The sequence below is a fragment of the Asterias amurensis genome, chromosome 2 (assembly GCF_032118995.1).
Source record: "Asterias amurensis chromosome 2, ASM3211899v1".
Classification (NCBI taxonomy): Eukaryota; Metazoa; Echinodermata; class Asteroidea; order Forcipulatida; family Asteriidae; genus Asterias; species Asterias amurensis.
This window is the reverse complement of record NC_092649.1, coordinates 29,680,887-29,703,251: the sequence shown is the minus strand read 5'-3', so window position 1 is coordinate 29,703,251 and position 22,365 is coordinate 29,680,887. Positions and strand designations below refer to the sequence as shown.

At 38.2% G+C, this 22,365-nt stretch overlaps 2 protein-coding genes across 4 annotated transcripts; one reads left to right on the top strand and one right to left on the bottom strand.

The window, feature by feature from the left end:
* Positions 1–4,348: 4,348 nt before the first annotated feature.
* Positions 4,349–17,927, bottom strand: LOC139933937 (CXXC-type zinc finger protein 1-like). 2 transcript variants are annotated; one of them, XM_071928178.1, is made up of 15 exons: positions 17,805–17,927; positions 16,226–16,419; positions 15,219–15,319; positions 14,450–14,772; positions 13,965–14,039; positions 13,101–13,175; positions 12,221–12,352; positions 11,791–11,934; positions 10,729–10,949; positions 10,260–10,467; positions 9,547–9,657; positions 8,089–8,138; positions 7,830–7,923; positions 6,651–6,803; positions 4,349–6,465 (listed from the first exon to the last, which is right to left on the bottom strand). In XM_071928178.1, exons 1-15 carry the CDS (start codon positions 17,832–17,834, stop codon positions 6,295–6,297), a joined length of 2,082 nt encoding a protein of 693 aa, XP_071784279.1. In that variant the 5' UTR covers positions 17,835–17,927; the 3' UTR covers positions 4,349–6,294. The 2 variants fall into 2 exon arrangements, with proteins under 2 accessions (XP_071784279.1, XP_071784280.1); XM_071928179.1 differs by having other exon boundaries at positions 12,230–12,352.
* Positions 17,928–18,146: 219 nt separating this feature from the next.
* On the top strand, positions 18,147–22,172 carry LOC139933798 (large ribosomal subunit protein mL46-like). 2 transcript variants are annotated; one of them, XM_071928012.1, is made up of 6 exons: positions 18,147–18,220; positions 19,126–19,390; positions 19,587–19,726; positions 20,081–20,214; positions 20,693–20,839; positions 21,448–22,172. In XM_071928012.1, the coding sequence occupies exons 1-6, from the start codon at positions 18,151–18,153 to the stop codon at positions 21,610–21,612; spliced, it is 921 nt and encodes a 306-aa protein (XP_071784113.1). In that variant the 5' UTR covers positions 18,147–18,150; the 3' UTR covers positions 21,613–22,172. The 2 variants fall into 2 exon arrangements, with proteins under 2 accessions (XP_071784113.1, XP_071784114.1); XM_071928013.1 differs by having other exon boundaries at positions 18,151–18,220; positions 19,129–19,390.
* The last annotated feature ends 193 nt before the right edge of the window (positions 22,173–22,365 follow it).

The window sequence follows — 22,365 nt, the reverse complement described above, 5'->3', positions numbered from 1 at the left end:
ATCTTTCCAACCGTATGCATTTTATAAAAAGCGGTTACAAACGCTTTTTATAGACCAACTCGTCCGATCCAAGGCAACGTGTTCCTTTAACTACGTGTTTTTAATAACAATTTCTTACAGTTATTTCTATGTAGGAGTTAATATATTTTTGTCAACACCTTTATTTATTCACAAGGAACGACATTGTCTCAGCTTTGATCACATCGTTAGTATAATGTGCAATTTTCAGGGAGTAATACTTTGAAAAGCTCACCCTTTTTCCTTATCAGATGCTATTTATTGATATTGCATTCCATTTGTACTTTTAAAAGGAATATTTTTCCATGACGTTTTTATGTATTAACATTTTTTACAAAAGTGACACACTATAAATGTGACGTTTTATATTACAGATAGACAAAAATGCTTTATTAAGATTAATAAACTGAGACAGTTCATAGCTCTTTATTACACCTGACTTGGCGTCCAAAGGGGCTTATTATTATTTGTTATGATGTTCATGTGTTTAATCTTTTTGTTGATATTACTTTTATTCTAATAATTACATTTAGGTTTTTCGTTGCTGTACAATTTTCTAAAAACATCTATCGAATCTATTATTAAAGGCACTGGGATGGACACGTTTGGTAATTGGCAAAGACCAGTCTTCTCACTTGGTGTATCTCAACGAATGCATCAAATAACAAACCTGTGAAAGTTTGAACTCAGCATGGTTGTTGCAGTTGCGAAAGAATAATGGAAGAAAAAACACCCTTGTCGCACAAGTTGTGTGCTTTCAGACGAATTCAAGACCTCAGCTGAGATCTCAAATTCAATTCAAATATTTTAGTGAGAAATTACTTCTTTTTCAAAAACTCTTTTACATTAGAGGGAGCCGCATCTCACAATGTTTTATACTATCAACAGCTTTCCATTGACACCAAGTAAGTTTTTATAATTTTGTGCTAATAATTATTTTGAGTTATAGGGTGTGTTCATTTAGCTTCCCCGGGTCGACCCCAATCTGCCCCCGGTATGTTCAAATAGCTTTGTTTGACGTCATTCCAGGGGCTCACCCTGGTCAGCCCCAAGTGCCCTGCTTGTGGAGCGGGCCACTCGGGGGCTGGCACGATGTGCAGATGACTTCACCATGAGAGGGTGAGTGATTGTTCAATCAGCTCTTGTCAGGGGTGCACCCAAATGAGCACTGCGGGGTCGACATAGGGAAGCTAATCGAACGCACCTATTACACATGTACTGTTAACAATAGGATGATAGTGTCCAGTGCCTTTAATTAAAGAACAGGCGTTGCGATTTGCCATTAGATTTTCTGTGAATCTGCATTATGATGTCACAAGCCTAAAATTCAAGAGCACCTACACTGAGGTCTATGAACACTTATCATCTATAGACTCCTTGCAAAAGTCAGACTCTCAAACAGCCCAGCCCACAACCCAGTGCATTTGCGTTCAGAGTCTGGGGCCCACACTGGGCCACCTTCTCATTGCGTTCCGAGTTTAATTTTAAAATTCTACTAATAACTAGTACTAGACATCAAATCAACACACAACCTTTATTTTGAGGCACATTGAAAGTATTGAAAATCAAGTTCCCAAGGTAGACGCTCAAACCAATAATGTACGGTTCCTTTCACTCCACCAGAACACATCTGCTGTATGAAATTTCAGGAGATTTGGAAACTACATTTTTTGGCCGACTTTTGAAGGAAAAAAAACGTCAAGAAGGGGTATATTGACGTTTTTCATCCTCCGAAACCGTTTCTCTTTGATTTACCTCAAAATTTAACCAAAGGAAGTCCTTGTTAATGCTATTTATATTAAAAAAGACCGTGAGTTACAGAATGCAAGTGTAGACGGGTGCTTACTGTTCACCCATTTTTTGTTGTTTTTGTCGTCAGTCGTATAATTTTTATAAAAGAATAGTTATAGATAGTTTTTTAAAAGCAAAAAACCCATTCACTTTCAGTTCGGTCGAGGGCATGAAATGTGTATAAAATAAATCATACTTATAGATTTAATTAACCATTTACAGGAAACCCGACTGGTTATCCGTTAACATCATTGTAATTGAATGAAAAGCTAGAGTCGCAGCATTTCTTACCATAGAACAATTCAAAGGGAGTCAAAGGGGGACGGGATCATTCAAAGGGATCTCATTTGGCCCTTTTGTCTCTCTAATTAATTAATAGTTTAGTTATCTAACGGTCCCTATAAATAGCGCTCTCATTGGACAAAAGTGTTTAGTTTAATTAACGGTCCCCATAAATAGCGCCTCCATCGGTGAATGTAGTCTAGTTTAATTAACGGTCCCCATAAATAGCGCCCTCTTACAGTTTAGTCTTACACCAGATTATTATGACGTCATCACACAACCTTGCTCACGCTGCGTGCACCCCGCATTGTCGTTCTCACGATTACCAATGCGCTTCCGCTCGTCCCCCTGTTTCCCAGCATGCTTTGCTGATAGTTGGGGGACGATGTTATAGCGCGCTGCCTTTATGGATACGAAGTTGTCCAAAGGGACAAGGTTGATAAAAACTGTTCGTTATCTATAGGGGGCGCTATTTAAAGGGACCGTTAACTAAACTAGTCTAAGGCCGGCCGTGTCCGAAACAGTGAGTTCGCTGGAGATACGACTAGATCGCGCGCGTCTGCCTATTCTTTATCACTTGCAGACGCGGTGATCTAGCCGTAGCTCAAGCCGAAGTCACCGTTTCGTACACAGCCTAACTTAACCTTAAGGGGCGCTGTTTAAGGGGACCGTTATTTCTTCGTCGTGACGAGCACAAGCATGGACCTCCAAGCATGCAGGGAGGAATTAACGCTTTCTCTGATCATGGAGGTTTTCGATGATGAACAATGAAATAATATTGAGGACTAAGGCAGATTATAAAAGAACTAAAATATATTTATTTGGTTATTTGATCACTAAATGGAGGAAGATTGCCAAATATCTTGGAAAGTACCCAGCATCCCCAGTCAAGAAGGTCAGTCACATGACAGTCACATGTGCAAGTCCATTGATTGAATGTAAACAGTCTATTCATGTTGTTAGTAGAGGTCGCCGACACGTCATTACTCATTGTACAAGTTGCAAGTAGTTGGGAATAGTTTTTATAGGAGTGTCCGGTATTGTAGTATTGCTTATGTTGTCAGTATGCTATGTAATCCCATTACAACACACCCTTTTTTATATGACAAACTGATGCCGGTCATGTTGGTTGGTGGTTCTGCTAATTGTTGTATCAAAATATCATGGTTTGATCCCTGATGCACGACAGTTTGGCTTCCGCCTCCATCCTTTGACTGGCACCACCCACCCACCAAACAGAGATGCATGTATTTAAAAAACTTGAAACCACTAAAAAAAGCACTAGTTGCGATAACGTAACCCTCCTCCCGCCATCAGCAGAAGGAGGGTTTTGTTATCGCAACTAGATAACCACCAACCAATTACATACGACTAAAGTCCCTATAATGCTATATAGCATATAATAGCTCAATTGGTTGAATGTTGGCTTCTTAGTCCAGAGCCTCGGTGGTTCAAAATACTGCTATAACTGTCGTGTTTTCTTTGTTCCAACCCCACAAGTGAGAAAGGAAAATAAAATATTCCTAACTACATGTACACGTAACACATTCTGAATAATACAAATTTGTGTTTTTATCAAATTAACTCCGTTTTTCCACGCAATTATTAAAAGCTCTAAGCATCAAAGAATTGTTATTTGGTACACTGGTCTTAGTTCAATTAATCGGTCCTTGCAAATAAATTGGTGTTGAACAGTTCCTTAAAGCCTTAGTTTAGGTAAGTGTAGCTTGAACACATGGCAGGACGGATTTGTAGTTTACACACGCAGTCAAAACAACATACAGTACAAAGAAACTTTGTACAATCGTGTAGCAGCAGACAATCAAAAAGTTTCTGTTGATAGTGTAGCACCTTACAAACGCAACACTTTGGATCAGACCAATCAACACAATTATAAAAAAAACATTTTTCAGCCTCAAAAACTTTTCCTTTTAATCTTGATTTTGAGGCAGTTTTATCAAAAACCAGACAGTATCCTAAAAAGTTTGACGACTCAGACCAAGAATTTTCCACACCTCTGTATGAAATCTTTGGCCTAATCCCGAGAAACAAAACCGCAATATCTTAAAAAGTTGCTAATGGGATGGGCCTCAAATATTAGTTATAAGATTGCCCAGAATTTTTTAAACAATTGTTTGTCATACTATTTTTTAGTAAAATTGCATCAACAATTTTATTTGAATCTTTATACATAATTTGTTTAACTTTTAAAACACTTCAATAAAAAGTCCACGTTCAGAGCTCTATAAATTCGTTTTATGTGCATTTTATTTCAAAGCAATATAAATATGTAATATTTACAATTTACAAAATGTACATTGGTCCATAATAACTATCATACAATCTCTCTTTAAAAACATGGCGACTAGATTGTTTTTTCCAAGGTTTAATGTAATATATACAAGGATTCTGTTGGCAGAGTCTGTACATTCCCATCCTAAACCAAACCCACTACACATAGAGACTGGTTCCAATGACTGGATATATGCACCGTGCCAATGTCATTTTTGAAGAAAACTAAATACTTCTGAAATTACCCTTCTCGTGTTTGTTGCAAAGACTAAAGGCTCTTGAACAAAACAAAAATTCTGTCGAGGGGAAAGAAAGGTTTTTCTGAGTATTATAAAGAGACGACAAACCCACTGACAAACAAGGCCCAACTTCATAAAGCTGCTTAATCAGAAAATTGTTCTTAAAGCCATTGGACCCTTTCGGTACAGAAACAAACAAAAAAGTTCACAGATTTACAAATAATTTACAGGGTTTATAGAAGGTAATGGTGAAAGACTTCTCTTGAAATGCTTTACTTTTTGAGAAAACGGTAAAACAATATAAATTCTCGTTAGCGAGAATTACGGATTCGTTATTAACACATGTCATGACACGGCGAAACGCGCGAAAACAGGAGTGGGTTTTCCCGTTATTTTCTCCCGACTCCGATGTCCGATTGAGCCTAAATTTCCACAGGATTGTTATTTTATATATAAGTTGTGATACACAAAGCGTAGGACTTGGACAATACTGTTTACCGAAAGTGTATAATGGCTTTAATTAACAATTGTCTGCTAAGCAAGATGAAGCAGGATACCAGTAACAAACTGTACATGAGATATAATAGTTTGGCTGGTAACCTTATTCCGGTAAGCATAATTTTGTTGTGCTTGGCTACTTGTTGTGCTTAAGCAGCTCTATGAAATTGGGCTCAGGTTGCTGATCAGTCACATCAACAGTCCCTAACCTCCCAGGTACCCATTTTACTCCTTGGTGATGACCGTGCTGCGTTGTTGTGACGACCACATAGATCTAACCACGGTGCTACCACGCTGCTTGTACAACAATGGCGTGCCCACTACGACTTTGCCCCGCTTATTTTCGGCCACGACCCGGCTATGTTTATTTTGAACTTGTTCAAAATAAGCGTGGGGAGAGCATGCAGCTTCCCGACCTAGGAGATCCCACGCCGACCAACCACGCTCATGGAGATCCTCCCATGTTTGCCCACGATTGGTCACGCTCTCGGCCACGCTATCGGCCAATTCCCCATCGTAGTAGAAGCGGCGTCTTTGTGTGAACAGGGTATTACAGAAGGATTTTCTCAATCCCAAACCCCATAAAAGCTTATCTGCCATATCCAAGAAAGAGACTTCATGTTTCCTTCAATAACCCTTCAAAGCTCCTCTGGGGTTTTCCTCCCACATTTAAAACTGCAATTTCTTCATCATCTTCTCTTCTCGTTTGGCTCTAATTAGATCATTGGGAATATTTATCCACATCCAGAACTGAATGTAAGGCCAATTTTGGAACCTAGGCTTAGGCCCCTTCCATCTATTTGAAGCTCTAGACCAGGAGTGTACATTTTCAAAATAACTGATGGAACCTAAGCTAGAGTCAAAGCCGTAGTTTTCAAAAAGACCCAAGACAAAATCAAAGCTTGAAGAAAACACACCTAGTCTGGCCCATTATTGGCAAACCAAAGATTCATCACTGCAATAGAGTCTTCTAGGAAAATGTTGAAGATGAGATGATAAGCCACCACAGCAAAAACTGACTGGGTGAAATTTAAATCTCCCTATTAATGGAGGTCCGTTGAGCTACTTAACTCAGTGGTTGACAGGCCGGCACGATCATCTGGAGATTGCAACTCCAAACCCAGTTCTAGTCAATTTTGTTTGTTCACCCGGAAATTGAAGATGAGCTGCTATTTTACTGCCTGGAGACAGCAACTTGTGCCTGGTGTTGCGGTGGTACTCCAGTAGGCATAAGAAGACTGTGATCCAACGTTTGATGAAGCATCAAGCCCAGAACTCCAGCTCTGTTAAACATGGCCTGACGGATGTTACGTTCTTGTTCCAGGAGCTCGTCTAACTTCAGCCACTGCCAAAGGACATACAACAAAATAACAGTTTAAAATTAAACTGACTAATACAGTTAAATTTTTAATTGTAAAATCAATAGAAAACAAATAAGCTTATCATGTTAAATCCAAGCAGCTGACATGAGTATGGGCAGGATCAAAGTACTAAAAAGCTCTCCCTGAGTTGAACAATTCCATTTCTTACCCATCTGACTCTTTCCAGATCGATCTCTGCCCTTCTCAATTTCTCCCAGTTGTAATGTTTACTGCATTTCCTTTTGGCAATACGACAGAAACCTTTGGTTTCCTGGAAGACATCTGCCACTAGAGGGCAGCCACACACCTCATCAGCGCTGACCTACGGATGGAAAATAAACCTTTAATCTTAGAAGTATTTTCAAGATAAGCTGCAATAAGTGTATTGGATATTATTATGTCGATTTGTTGTAAATCAGAGTAACAGACCAGTAAACAAATAATAAGATAAGATAAGATAAAAAACATTATTATCCCACACTAAGGAAGTTAAAACGAAAGCACTAAATATTAGAACAATACACAAGCAGATGGATTAAATTGATTCAAGAAAGAATGAATATCAATAAGTATAACAATATATTTAAGGTAAGATTCAAACAATTATTTAAATACAAGGTTAAATATTCACAGGAGTAATGAAAGTTTATGAGCACAATATTTCCATGAGTTGAAAGATGAAATGTTCCCTTCAATGAAGCCAAGCTGAGTTGAACGAAACATTTCATCCCATAACAAATGAAATTGTTCTCTTCATTGCACACATGAATGATGTTCATTTTTATATTTTGGCTACACGGCAGTTAATGGTTGTATGGCTTCTGACTGGCACCACCGAACAAAGATATTGACAAAATTAGGATAGAAAGCTCAGTTGGTAGAGAGCCGGCACGTTAACCTGGAGGTCGTTGGTTCGAATACCACTCTAGTCAATTCTTTGTTCAACCCCAAAATCTTCTATATTTTCTATAGCATCCAAATAAAAGGTCCCCCAACTGAAGCTTGCAAAGCTCTTGAATAATAAACCCCACTAAAATGATGTCCAACACTGCTCAAATCTAACCATGGTCAGCTTTTTTTAATCAAATTGCATGTGAAGATATATTGAGCATGAAAACAAGTGTGCGTCACCTAAAATATGTCAAGACAGCCATCTCTATTGGCAATGATAAACAATTTTTGAATGCACAACTATGCGTCATGCGCGAATACTGCATGCTAGATGCAAGCATTTTATCAACTTCTTTGCTTGATTGGTCTGTGAACCACTTGATTGACTAAAAAAAATGTAACTACTCGATAACGAAAAGATGGTGTTTATCGGCAACTATCTCTAAACAAAACTGACCTTGGGCTCCTTGGTGTGTTCAGGGCATAACACTTTCAATCTCTTACAGTATGTGTTCTGCTGTGAGTTGAAGAAATCACAAAACATTGACTCTCTGTGAAGAAACAAATAATTAAAGAAAATAAAAAAGCTGAATATTGCACCATTTTTGTATAAATAGACATGAAGTACGCAGGTTATTTATTCAAAACAGATTTATTCAAAACAGTTTTGCAGCTAAAACTACCTGCAATTTAACACAGAGTGAATTTCTACTCACCCAACAATCTTGGTCTTGAATGCTGACCCAAACGACGTCTGACTCTCATACTGAAATTAAATTGAACAAGTGTTTCCAATTACCAAGCAACGCAAGTAATTCTTAACAAACACAATATTAAGACATAATATTAATAATAATAACGATAAAAATAATAAAGTAGCATAATAATAAAAGTAGGCCTACAAAGAAGAACAAAAATAAAAATACAAAAGTACCAGTTAAAGAAGTAAGCATAAAATTAAAAGTAGGCCTCCAAATAATACCAAAAAAGACACACTATGATGATAGTAACCCTTTAACATAGATACAAATAAAGGACCTTGCTTGGTTATTTAGCCCACCCACGAGCCTGTCGGTTTTAAACAGCCGTTTAAGCCCTTGTCGTCTACACCTCTATTTCCTTATTAAGGACTGATAGTACAAAACTAAGCAACTAAAATTGTAGGGAAAAATTAAAACGTAAGAAACATAAATTTATAACAATAGAAGTATATAAAGCGTACGGCAAAAAAAAAGAAGAATAAAACTCCTCTTAGAGAATCAAACAAAGATAAATGGTATGGAGCTGTTAAACTCAATTCAATATTAGTCATGTTAAAAAGTACATGAAATTCCTTTTCCTGGAGTGAAAAGTATATCAAAATATATCAAAATACATATCAAAAATGTATAAAACCACACACCACTCTGTATATTAACAACAAAAAGTGTCAAAGACTGTACAGAATAACAAATAGAGAGAGGAGACAATTACACATTAAAAACATACAACAGACATTAGCAATGCAAAAATACAGACTGCAAAAACTTATAATGCAGGAATGAGCACTAGACGCTCAGGTATGCACAGTATTTCTCTAATAATTATGTACAGTCAAGCAAAGACGGGTGTATTGGTATAATATTTGGACAGTATTGGTCTATTGGACAATATCATATTGTGACCAAAAGGTCAAACAGAATGACAATCTGCAAGATAAAAACATCAACATAGTAGACAACAGTTAAACAATCATTCTAAATTGGAAAAATCAACAGTAAAAATGTACAAGAACAAGAAAAAGGAACTGATACACATTGCACATACATGTAGATTTGTCTGCCTCAAATCTATAAGCAGTATATGAAACTAAAACTTTACAAGACTGTAAACAAAATAATACTTCATCAAAAAGTGGGGAGAAAGTAGATGTGGAAATCATGTGGGAGTGGGAGTGGGAGATAATGATGTGTATTACTTGGAGGACACCAAACCCTTGTCTTGCAGGAGTGAGGCGATAATTTTGTACAAATCTCAAAAGGCAAGCCCTACGGCAAACCTAGATCAACGATTCTCCCCCTGCCAGCAAGAAACTCAATCCTGCATCCCAACCAGTCTAAGAAAAACAAATAATTAAAACAGCAGAGTTGTAAAAGGAAGAGTCTCAAGGGGGAAACTCACTGACTATGACGTACCTTAGTGTAGCATTTGCTCATGTGTCTAAGGGCCCTAGCTGGGTTGATAGGATGACCACAAGATACACAGAAGATACTCAGGTCAGCTTCTTCACTCTCTCCATCTGTATTCTGTAGAAATCAAACAAGATTATTCACTTTATTAATTCACAATTGTCAAAGCAATGCACAGGCTTTTAACTTGCATCAGGATGGCGTTTTTACTAGCTGCGTCAACATCATTGGTTAGAGATGCCTCCATACCAAACAAATCTTGCTCAATAAATGAGGTCATAATCATGAGACCATTATCAGAGTCCAAGAATGATGTCAGAGACAAATGAACTGAACAGCAAATAAATCATTTTGTTATTAACAATTTTAAAAATAACTTGTAAAAAAAGTCTAAAATGTCCCAGAAAACACCAAGGGAAAATTTTTATAAAGCTGCTAAAGCCCACAAAATAGCTAAAGCACAACAAAATTATGCTTACCAGAATATGGTTACCAGCCAAAATGACATTTCTAATATGTACAATCTGTGACTGGTAACCTGCTTATTTTTGCTAAGCAGAAACTATTTCTGCTTAAGCAGCTCTATGGAGTTGGGCCCAGAGAGGAATGTTTAAAAAGTGTTTCTCTTTAGAAAACCACGTTTAGATTTGAGACTCAACCAAGTTTGCTTTTGGACTGTACAACCCCAACCCCTCCTCCCTCCCTCCCCAAACACTTACGTCTTGATCCAGTGCCACTTTCTCCCTCTTGGCTCTGTCGATCAGGTTATTCAGTTTGACGATCTTGCCGTCCAGTTCTCCAATCTTCTTCTTGGCTTCTTCCATCTCGCTTCTCATCTTCTCCAGGGATTTCTTGTTATTTTCTTCAGCGATACAGGGACTACGCTGCCACTGCTGAATACGCTGGGGCAGGAACTCAAACAAACGACTGGGAAAGGAATCAAGATCAGAATCATAAATGTATTATAAGAGAAAAATAAAATTAGGTTATAAAGCTGTTTAGAAGAAAACTCTAGTTGACAAATTTCTTTGCTTAGCAAAAGTTGAGAGGGGCACCAGTTGTAACAATGTTAACTTTATTGAATTTTGGCTGGTACCCAGTTTATGCTAAGCAAGATTTTACTGTGCTTAGCACTTTTTGTGCTTACAGGCTTCATGAAATTGGGCCCAGGCCATAAAGTAGACTTACTTTGTGGCAAGTTTGAGGCCACATGCTTCACTGCAATACTTGCTGCTATGTCTGGCAGCATTGACACAACCAGGTCCATAGCACTGTGGTAAATCTTCCTCAACAGGTGCGGCTGATCGCAACACTCTCTTGAATTTAGGCTCATCAATGGTGGGCTTCTGCTGGGCGCGTTTACGCTTACGCTCCTCTTTGGTTGGTCGCTTCTCTTTCTCTTTGAATGCCTGAATGACAAAATAGGAAGAGGCTTTTTAACATGGATGAACAATTATGAAATGACTGATATGACTCTCAAATTTCCATCAAAAGTGGAACGTGTTTTTGAAAAAAATTGCAAGTTATATCTAAAAGAAGTCTGGTGCAATGCCTTGCTTACTAAACTTGGTTTTACCAGGTTAGGAGCAAGCTTCTTCCCAGTTACACAAGAGACAGAAAACAGCCGTACACGATTCTCAATTAAATGTGTGGCACAAGTACAACAGTCTTTGTAGCCTTTAGTCAAGGCGCATGCAGCACCCCAAGATGTCAAGCACGACTCCAGATATCACACACGGAAAAAGACCAGCGCAAGCCTCATGTTTTTCTTTACTTTTTGCCACAGATTTTGGAGGGAGAAATGTTATGCATAATGCATGAGGGTGATGAGTTGTTGGCAAATAAGAAGACACAATACCATAGGTCACACGCCGCGTGCATGCCCAGTTACCCGCACACACATAATGGTGCACTAAAAAGTCATGTGCTGAGGGCAACACACAGAAGGTGCATATATGAATAAACTGATGAGACAAACAAGTTGCTAAGGCGCTTCAGGGCTTCGCTGCGCGCTCTTCTCTTTTTTCATGCGTGCCATCTGGGGGTGCCGCTGCCGAGTTCGCCTTGATTAATAATAATACAGCAACACTGGATTTAGTCCGAGGAATTAAAATGTGATTGAACAATTGAACAAGTGTACTGCACCAGTCACCATTCAAATCTATCTCACAAATGGCTTTACTGTGAGCACAAAAGTCAAATCACATGATAGATTTAAGATCCAATGCTGCATCTTCCATTCTTACTGACCTGTTTCTCTTTGTGTTCAGACTGCTTTTCCTTCTTTTCTTTTCTTTCCTTTTTCTCTTTCTTCTCAGTTGGGTCGAGTTCAGGTCTCATGGCATAGTCGTAATGATCCAATAAACTCACATCCACTGACGACGGCGTTGATTGCTGACCACAAAGAAAATGAGAAATAGAATTAGCTGTTGCAAACTGCTAACCAACCAATAGGTAGAAAATGAACAAAATAGTTAATGGCCTGACGTTTTGACCCTAGCAGAGTTTTTCGTGAAGGCTAAGTGACAACACAACACACATGAACAATTTGTTGTTGCTTGTAGCTTAAAATGTTGCACAAATATTGCTTATTCAAACAAGTTTTATTTTACACAGTTCAAAAAGTGAGTGCACAGTTCATGATAATTCTAGGGGTCATACATAACAGTCATTTACTTACTTGACTTACTCTATTAGGCCGTTCAGAGAAGCTGCTTTGTGTGTCGGTGTCTGTATCTAGACTTGCTGTATCCCAGTTTCTGGTGTCCGACTCCGAATGACTGGAACCAAGGTTCTTATGCCTCAGAACTTTCTGCACATTTCAAAATGATAACAACAATTAAAAGAATGGTAAGTTACACAAAAAATGAAATACACAATTACATAACTTCAACAAAATCAGAGTGAAGTTGGATTATGTTATGAGCTGAACATACCCTATCAAAGTCAAAGTTTAAAACAGGCGGACAACATTAGTAATTACCAAAGACTTGACATAATAATAAAAGTGGCTTCTTATATAGCGCGCATATCCGTCACTCAGTGACGCTCAAGGCGCTTTAACATACAGTATTATCCTGCATGGTATGTGGGACGAGGTACCAGCACTTTAAGGAACCAAACATAATACATGAAACAACACACACTCAATGGTCACCAGAGTCACAAGAAACTTAGTAAATACCCCCTTGGAAAAGTTTCCGTATGGCGCCACCACTTTTTCATTTGATATGAAATAATATAGTATCTAATTTACCTCAATGAGATATCCCTTTTTGTAAAAATGATTGAAAAAGTGATTGCGCCATACGGAAAGTTATCCAACCCCTTAAAATATTGTTCACTATTTCCGAACATTGGGCTTTGGAATCATGATCAAGACTAATTGCTTTAGCAATTGCACCGAGCACATTTCCCAGCCTTCCTAAGACCTCAATGAGGGCACTGTTTGCGCTGGTGACGTCATACGCAAGGGCTCCATGTGAAACCACTGGTTGCCACTAAATACAACAACCAGTAAAAAGCAGGAAATCAAATAAACACATCAAAAACAAACTTACACTGGCCAGTCTAATGCACTGTTTTAAACGACACTTCTGTCTGAGTTTGTTTAGTCCACCGTATTTCTTCATGTCCTGAAAATAAGTTTAAATAAATTACTAACAATGTTATATACAGTTACATTAAGGCAATGAACTGCTGAGTGTAGCTATTGCTCAGGTCAGCCTGTGCTTTAAAGCATGGTAATCCAGCCGGCATGGTAATCCAGCTGTAGCCGGTGCCGTAGCCACTGATTCAGAGTTGGCCTAAGTTAGGGAAGAGTTGCAATCACTTTTTTTGCGGGGTACTCTAAGATGAGATAGCGTGTTCCAGTCAAGCTGCATTAAAAAAATATTCTTGATATGAAATCAAAGGAACCTCAAAACGGACCAGCAGTGTGACTTGAAGGCCTGAAGATACCCCTGACTAGAAAATTACGAAGAAGTCTCAATAATAGATGTGGGAGGAAAACCCCAATTTCGGAAAACCAACGCAATTAGGTAAGGACTGAAAATCCAATCCACATGCAAGGCTCCAGTCGGAGATGGGATTAGAATCATGGTCCCTTGATGAGACAGGCAAAGAAGTGACAACTGGGCCAACTTGAATGTCCATATTACTCGATATTATAAAGCGAGATCCTTCAGGTAATGATACCAAGGGACTCTCAAAAATCACTACTACTGTAAACCAATAGGGGAAAAACCAAATCCATATGCAAGGCTCCAGTTCGGGTTTCTAACTGGGGTCCATAATGGTAAACAAGACAGGAAAGAACAGACTGAGGCTTTCTGATCAAAAAGAAATGGGACGAAAGGCACATTACGCTTAGGGTTCCTGTCCTCTGTGCAACATATTTTCTTGTTGTAAGAGCTGAAACTTACCAAGCAGAAATCACATTTGCCACAGTCACTAATAAGTTGACACGGTTGACATTGACCACACCGCCTTGCATGTCGCTGGTGGGAAAAGCATAACAAAAAAACCATTCACTAATGTGATAATGACTGGATAGTGCAAGGTGAGTTAGTAGAGAAGTTACGCTTCACATATTTCTCTTCACAACCCCTGCTACATCATTGATAAATGCATATCTGTATCGTCTGTTCAAATTTTGAGAAGGACACCTTTTTCACATGTTTTCCTTACTATAAATGGGATCTAAATGAGGGAAATGCAAAAGAGTATTTGGAGCATTTCAAAGGGCAACATGGCAATGACCAGGGCACTGAGGTAATAACGCAGTTTGCAATACAGTGCACCCACCACAGTTTACCTTGGAGCATTTTTACACAATTTTGAGGCCTGTAAAGGCTTCGGCTGACTGAATACCAGACTGCTGTGAGAACAAAATACTGTAAATACTTACTGCTGCTGCTCCAGTCACCTTTCTGCTGTCCCGATCTGATGAGGAACTTGTAGGCATCCTCTTCTTCTTCTTCTTAATTTTATCTTTCCTTCTTTCCTTCCTTTTCTTCTCATCTGAAGAGACAATCTTCTTCTTTTTCTTCTTCTTCTTTTTCTTGGGGTGCAGCTCTTGTTCCCGTTCTCTCTCATGTCTCTCTTTGTCTCGTTCTCGTTCTCGTTCTCGTTCACGCTCCTTTTCTTTTTCTTTTTCCTTCTCCTTCTCCTTCCTGACCTCGACTTTTTCCTTCTTCTCCTTGTAAAGGGTCTTCGCTTCTGGGTTTTTCTCTGAATGAAAAAAAAAAAGAACAATTAACAAAGAAAACAAAAGCTTTCCTTTTGGTGATAATTGCAATTGAGATTAAAGAATAAATGGCAAATGGGCAATTGGCTCAGTGCAACAAGGGTGTACCTTAACCTATGAGTTTGAGATCAACATCCACCATTTTTAATGAAAAATTACATTGCTGTGCTTTACAAAATTGTTTGCTTTTATTGCAATGATGCCCAATTTGTAAGTCAACTAAAACTTGAAACCCAATCAACACCAAGCCCATTCAATTTAGTCCACTTGGTTTAAAGTTATTCACACCCCCATCTCCAACAACTCCAATAGCATTCAGATACTTCATACCGATGCCCTGCCTACAGTCATGAGAAGCAGCTAGCCGAGTCCATCTGAATAAAGCTGAACCTACTTTTACAACACTGTGTTCATACAAAACCATACTTACTCTGACAGGGAGGACAGGCATATCTCTTGATGCTTCTGGAAGCTTCTTTCTCGATACCAATGCAGTTTCCATGATACCATTCTTCACAGTAATCACAGCATCTGCACAGCAAAATATAGACAAGTATTTCTGATCAAATAAATCAATACATTCAGACTTCACTAGCACTTAAACACTGTCTTAACCAAGGCAGGTCTTAGTACATCTGAGCACAAACTATCGTCATTGAAGAGTTTTATCTGCTAATCCTGTTGACCAGTCAAAATCTGGGGTGGATCTTAGGACTAGCCATACATTATTAATATATCCTAAGATTAGTCCTAAGTTAGGACTAGTCCTACCTCTTTGTGAAATCGACCCCAGATCCTTCTACATATAATCACCATTCAACAAATTTTGCAAGTTTCACGCATACTCAAACATTTTAGGACCACTAATCACAAGTACATTGCTTATCCCGAGAAGACAAATTTGTGCATTTTTTAATCCCTCTCTCTAAAACCATATTCCTCTAAAAATCTCATTCATTTGCAGTGCTTCTTACCAAGTATATTATTATGTCCATTTATTTTTTGAGTAATTACCAAATACCCTTCCTTTAACTCACTGGTTATCCCATAGTTAATGCAAGACATTTGTAATGTCAGTCACAAATAAGCTTCAACATAACCCCCGTGTTGAGAGCCAATCCACAAGACAGGACTCTTCAATGTCTATGGCTCAAAGCTTATACCCCCTACTAAATCACCTCAACATTCAACAGTCAAATAATGATCGTACTCCTCAATCCTGTTTGCTTTGGTTTTTAAATGGCTAGAGCACCAAGGCATGGAATCAATTGCCTTTGTTGCCTCTGTGAAGCAGTATCAGGCCTGAAACTGACTCCTTGGACAAGGTAAGGAGTGCGGCAGAGATCAATTGCTCACTCCTTCAAAATGAAGGTCTGACTCTGAAATTGCATGCAGGACTACATCGGGTTATGAGTCATGCATCATGTTAAAACTTACATCATAAATCTTGTCCCATCAGTGGAGCGGCAAATGCAGTAATAAATGGGATCACTAGAATCATCTTCAGTGTCTTTATCCTTGTCTTTGTCGTGTTTCTCAGTCTTATCTGTTTTCTTCATCATGTTAAGGAGCGTTGCGACCTTTGCCTGCCTCTCTGGCAGGTACTGAAAGGACTTTGCTATCTCATCTTGCTACATTAAAAAAAAAAAAGCATGATGTTCAAATGTATGGGAAAATGTGCATATATGGCATTTTCTTTGAAATATGGACCATTTTACAACCTCAAATGTAATTTTTCAAAAGAAATCTTTTGAACTTGATATATACAAATATATTTTAAATACTTTATGAATGAAAAAGTGGTGGCGCCACATGGAAACTTTTCCTTTAACTCAAAAGGTAGCAGTCTTAAAAGCACAAGGAACATTCAATATTTTCTATGGTGAGTCCCAACTGATGTACTTTCAAATAACCATTTAAAAAACTCTGCAAGATACCACACACAGAAAATATAAGTCTGACAGAAGAGAGCATAACATTGACGGAAAAACAAAGGAAATATGTTAATAATTTATTTCTGGCATAACATCTACTGTAATTTATCTGATTATTGCAGCCCCTCATACCTAAAATCTATCAAAAATATTTTTTTAAATGTCAAGCTTCCATAATTTTCTTTTTTCCAGGTCGTCATAAACACCCAGTTTCGAATGTCATTTTTGTTGGATTTTAAGTGATGTTCGAGAAATAATGACGGAGTTTGCATTCACGTTCGAGAAAATTGACGAGTTAATTGCAATTTTTTTATATAAATCAAACCCATCTGCACACTTTCACCACAGTGACAGAAATTAAAGGAACACTATGCCTTGGATCGGTCGAGTTGGTCTATAAAAAGCGTTTATAACCGTTTTTTAATAAAATGCATATATGGTTGGAAAGATGTTTAAAAGTAGAATACAATGATCCACACACATTTGCCTCAAAATTGCTTGGTTTTCCTTTTACTGTGCGAACTAACACGGTCGGCCATTTATGGGAGTCAAAAATTTGACTCCCATAAATGGCCGACCGTGTTAGTCGACGAGGCAAAAGGAAAACAGGAAAACTGTGCAATTTCGAGGCATGTTTGTGTGGACCATTGTATTCTACTTTTACAACATCTTTCTAACCATGTGCATTTTATAACAAACGGTTTCAAACGCTTTTCAAAGACCAACTCGACCGATCCAAGGCAACGTGTTCCTTTAAGTGTCGTCATATGATTTACAAATAATGTGACAAAATGTTTGCTATGCTTTTGCCCATTCCGTAAAGCTAGCCCCTTTCCCCAGTGTAGCCAAGTGTGAGCCCTTGGTATTACAAGTGAGGCCAGGGGAAAAAGAAATAGGGGCGCAGGTCAGAATTAATTAATTGTGGCCGTCAGATTTGTAAATGTAGTGTCGACAATACCTTCCTTTTCCATTGGTTAGTACAATTTTTATGACAAACAGACGACACTCAACTTCTCAAAAGACCATTTTTTAGCAGAAATATCATCCTAGTTTCAGTCCATAAATTTGCTAAATGAACTTACCGATGAACTGTTACTTTCACTCTCCGACATGATGTCTTTTTTGGAAATAAACTTGTGAAATATTGCAATTAATGAAATTTTGGCATTTCAAAACAAGAGAGTGGAACTTCGCGTTGTGTATACGTCATCGATTGTTGTGTATGCAATTCAAGTACCAATAAGCTTACCATGATATACATGAAAATAAGTGTTTATGAGTTTTGGCTGAAAATTTTTTTAAAGTAAACTTATATTTTGATTAAATTTTTTTTAATGATACGTATATAATTTTCAATCGAAAATATGAAAAAATAGTACAAATACATTATGAAAAGAAACTTAAATTTCAAAAGAAATGTCATCCAAGATGGCTGCGCCCAGTATTGCTATTTTTCGACATCTGAGTTTAAAATGTCTTTCGGTTACAAGTGTTCGAGGTAAGATTTACATAGTTTTAATAAATTAATATGAAAACAAAGCTCAGCATATCTATATTTCGAAAAAATGAAAACATTAGTCGTTGTATTGTTAACGAAAAGCTCATTTTAAACTCGTTCAGTTTCAATCGCACACACACGCGCGAGAACATGGTTGTTTTAGTTCGAGTGAGGGCGCTATCACTTCAGACCAGTGTGATTTATATAACAAATATTATTACGCCCCCAAAATGACCAGAAATCTCTTACAATCTTAATATGTGCTTATTAATTTTATTGATAAACATGCCCTTTAATACAATAGAGTTAATGTCACAATTATTAAGTATTTGCTCAAAATGGCAAGTATTCTGTGGCATAAAAAGAGCCCCAAGACTCGAGAGTTAGTGTAATTGTAAATACTGACTGTTGTTGTGCGCTCATCCCTTGGGGCTTTGGGCCCTTGCCTTGGTCCTATCTTGACATGTTGACCATGTGTTGACCCTTGGATTGGTTGGATGTACTCCTACCTAGAACTATGACTTTATGAGGTTCGTTCTGCTATACTTTTAGCTAGCGGAATGAACATCATAGTTCTACAGACAGACTTGCCAAAGTCTTAGTATTATTTATAGTAATTATGTCAACCATATTATCTCAAAATGGCGTATTGGTTGACCTTGTTGCTGAGAAGAAGTTGATCCACTCCCCTAGGCCTCATGATTCTTCCTCCAGACTACAGGCTTGTTTTGTTAGCATGCACAAACTGGGTCAGGTGTTTATTTGTTCCAAATAATTACTGTTTAATAATATCAACAAAGGCCTACTGGGCGTCAAGAAATATAAACAAAATCTGATTTAAACATTCAATTTCAAAATGATCCGTTAGTCTTAAATGTCATATATTTTGCTCTTCTTCACTGCAGCAGCATCATCCATCCCAAGATTACCTCATCATCGTATCAGGAAGTCTTCCCACCCACGCTGTCGTTATTCTTCATCTGTACCATCAGCGCCATCAGAATCAAAGAGTCCAAGATGGGATCTGATGAGTGCTGTCTGTTTAGAGCGTTACCCTGTAGTTTCCCAGGAGCTCACACAGATTGAGACCGAATACATGACCATGCAGGAGACTGTAGAGCTGGAGAATAGTTTACTGTCCAGTCATGAGATGCAAGTTATTCAAGACAAGTAAGAGATAAATTTGTCATCTTATATAACTTTCTGGTAATGACCTCCATTCTGGGGTGAAATTCCAACCAGGGTCCACAGCTATCGAATGTTACGATAGAAACCACTATGAATAAGCGTAATTTAAATTTATACATCTGAAGTATTCAACTGCTTATTGATGATTTCTTGATTGGTTTCTTGTTCCTTTTCTTAGAGAGAGGATCAAGAGAAGACAAAGTGGCCTTGTTGATGATGATGAAGATGATCAAACCAGTGAGCTCATCTCAGCTCTAGACATGGAGGATAGATACATGGAGGAATTCAATCAGTTTAAACCAGCAAGTTGTACATCAGGTAAGTCTTTAAGACTTTGATTAAATAGACACATCTTAATAGATGTTAAATTTGCATCAGGGATAAAGAATATTCATTTCGTTTTTTTACCCAAATACACTGACATATGTTTAGTACTGTATACTCGGTACTTACCCGAGTTCTGTGAAAAGAATCACAGGCATACTACTCGGGTGGGATTCAAACCCACGACTTTTGCAATTCTAAAGCACTGTCATACCAACTAGACCACTGAGATTGCCCGGTGGCTAGAGGCAGTTCGAATCCTATGTTTAGCAGCAGGTACTGTGTCAACACACCAGGTCAACTGCTGCATGTTGCATTTTCAAAACCTCACGTTTGATTTCCGTACAGATATTGATGATCCACAAAGCCTTCAAAGGAAACTCATGGATAAGCTGGTGCTGCTTGTCAAGTGCAAAGTGGGAGATAAAAGCATGTGGATGATGCCACAAGGTGCCAGACAAGAAGGGGAAACGATGCGGGAGGTTTGTTTTCATTGTACAATTTTATCTTGAATCTTACAGGATTTGAATGAATTTACTTTTCATTGCACACAAAATATCCAGAACAAATTAATGTCTCTCGAAATGAAGGTTGATTTTACTGCCATTTCGTAAGTATGAAACCTTGTATGGTGGGAAATTAACACAAAGATTAACAACTGATGCCCCCAAACACAAATCCCACCCCACCCCTTTAAAAGAGAGAACAGCTGCTTGTTAAGGCGAGACCAGCTGTCATCAACAGCAACAGCAATGTGACACCCATAATCACACGTTTGTCTATCCCGTAAATCAAGGACTTCTCTTCGTTCTTCCATTGTTTGGACTTTATATTAGCAACGTCTCTATTGATTCTGGACACAAAAAAGAAGCTCTGTTTGAACACCAGGTTCTGTTTTATCTTCAATTCCACATCATAAACTGAAAAACCTTAAACCAGTATCTAATTGTGTATTTTCAGACTGCTGGGCGTGTTCTGGCATCACAATGCGGCCCACAGAGCATGCGTGACATGAGAGCTCATTTCTTTGGCAATGCCCCCAGTGCCTGCTTCAAGTATAGCTACCCACTGGATATGCAACGAGAGAGCGGAGTCAAAGGAGCCAAGGTTTGTCATTTGAAACACTGAACCTAACAACAAAGACCGCATTGTGTATTTACCTACAGTGATTACGGAAAACACTGTTTTAAGACCTCAATGGATCAGTGTGAATTAATCCACACACCAGGAATCCTGGGGTGTTTTTCGCAGTTGTAACAAATAACTGTTTCGATTCAACTTGCCATTGGTTGATCATTGTCCGAAACAGCTATTGATTACAGCCGCGAAAATGCACCCCTGTTCACAGAATGAGTGGTATGAGTGAAAGGAAGATATAAATGAGTTCAAGATCTTGTTGAGTGGCTGTGGGTTTCTTGTAGAGGTCAAACATGAAGAACCAACTTGTCAAGTTTAAAAACATCTTCTAGTTACACTCTTAAATATGCCTGAATCTCCTATTATGCACTTAATGGTGCAAAGACCCAAGCCACACTTCCCTGGCATTGATTTGTACGTGTAAACAATCTGTGACACCCATATTGCCACTCCAGAAACTGACAAGGGTTGAGAGCTTTATTTGTTCCAACAGTGGCCCAAACAAAGTAGGACATGCCGATATAAGCGAACATATCCATAATTGTTTCCTAATTGAAAAAATCTGTTATTATTTTCAGATCTTTTTCTTCAAAGCAAGATTGATGACTGGAGATGTACAAATAAACAAGAATGTGATAGAGGACTATGCCTGGGTCGCCCACAGTGAAATGGACAAATACGTGGTTCCTTCTTATCTGGAAACCGTTCAACAATTTGTAGTTCCAGTCAGTTTAGCAGTTTAGAACCCAACTCCAGAGCCTTCTGGTCAAGAAACCATTTAATAATTCGGTGTTCCAAGCAGTTGAGAACCTCACGCTATAGCCTCGAGTTGTCTGCACAAGATGTGTTGCAATGTCCGCTTCTTATTAAATCCAAATATAAGGCCTGTTATAGTTTGGGGCAAGTTAGAACCTTCACTGTGATTTGCTGGACCAACTCAATCCCAAACCCAAAGTCTTAAAAACAATGTTTAGATACTTTGTGTAGACGAAGAACAGGAATCAATCCTAATGACATGAGCCTAATTTCATAAAGCTGTCGATCATATTTTGCTTGAAATATGTCTTTTAAAAGCAAAAATCAAGTGGGGCACTCGTCACAACACTGTAAACTTAATGTAATTTGGGCTAGTAACCTGTTTTTGATAAGCAGTACTTTTCTGTGCTTAGCACATTTTTGTGCTTACAGGCTTTATGAAATTAGACTCTGGTCTCTTCGTCTGTGGCTCATGCATCTTATGGCAAAGAGCTGCAGAAGCTGTTTGACACAACACTTCCACCAACATCATCTCTGTCGAGTGGTGTGGGCAGAGAGAGACACACATGTGTGACTCTCAACCAATGAGGGCGTTGGATAGTCTACGATCACAACGTTCAATTATTGTATAATATGTTTGAATTCAAAATGAAAATAAAATAACAAGCGACAAACTTCATATTTGAATTGCTTCACCCGTAAGTCATTTTTTTTGTAATTACAAATATTCGTAGGCTGAA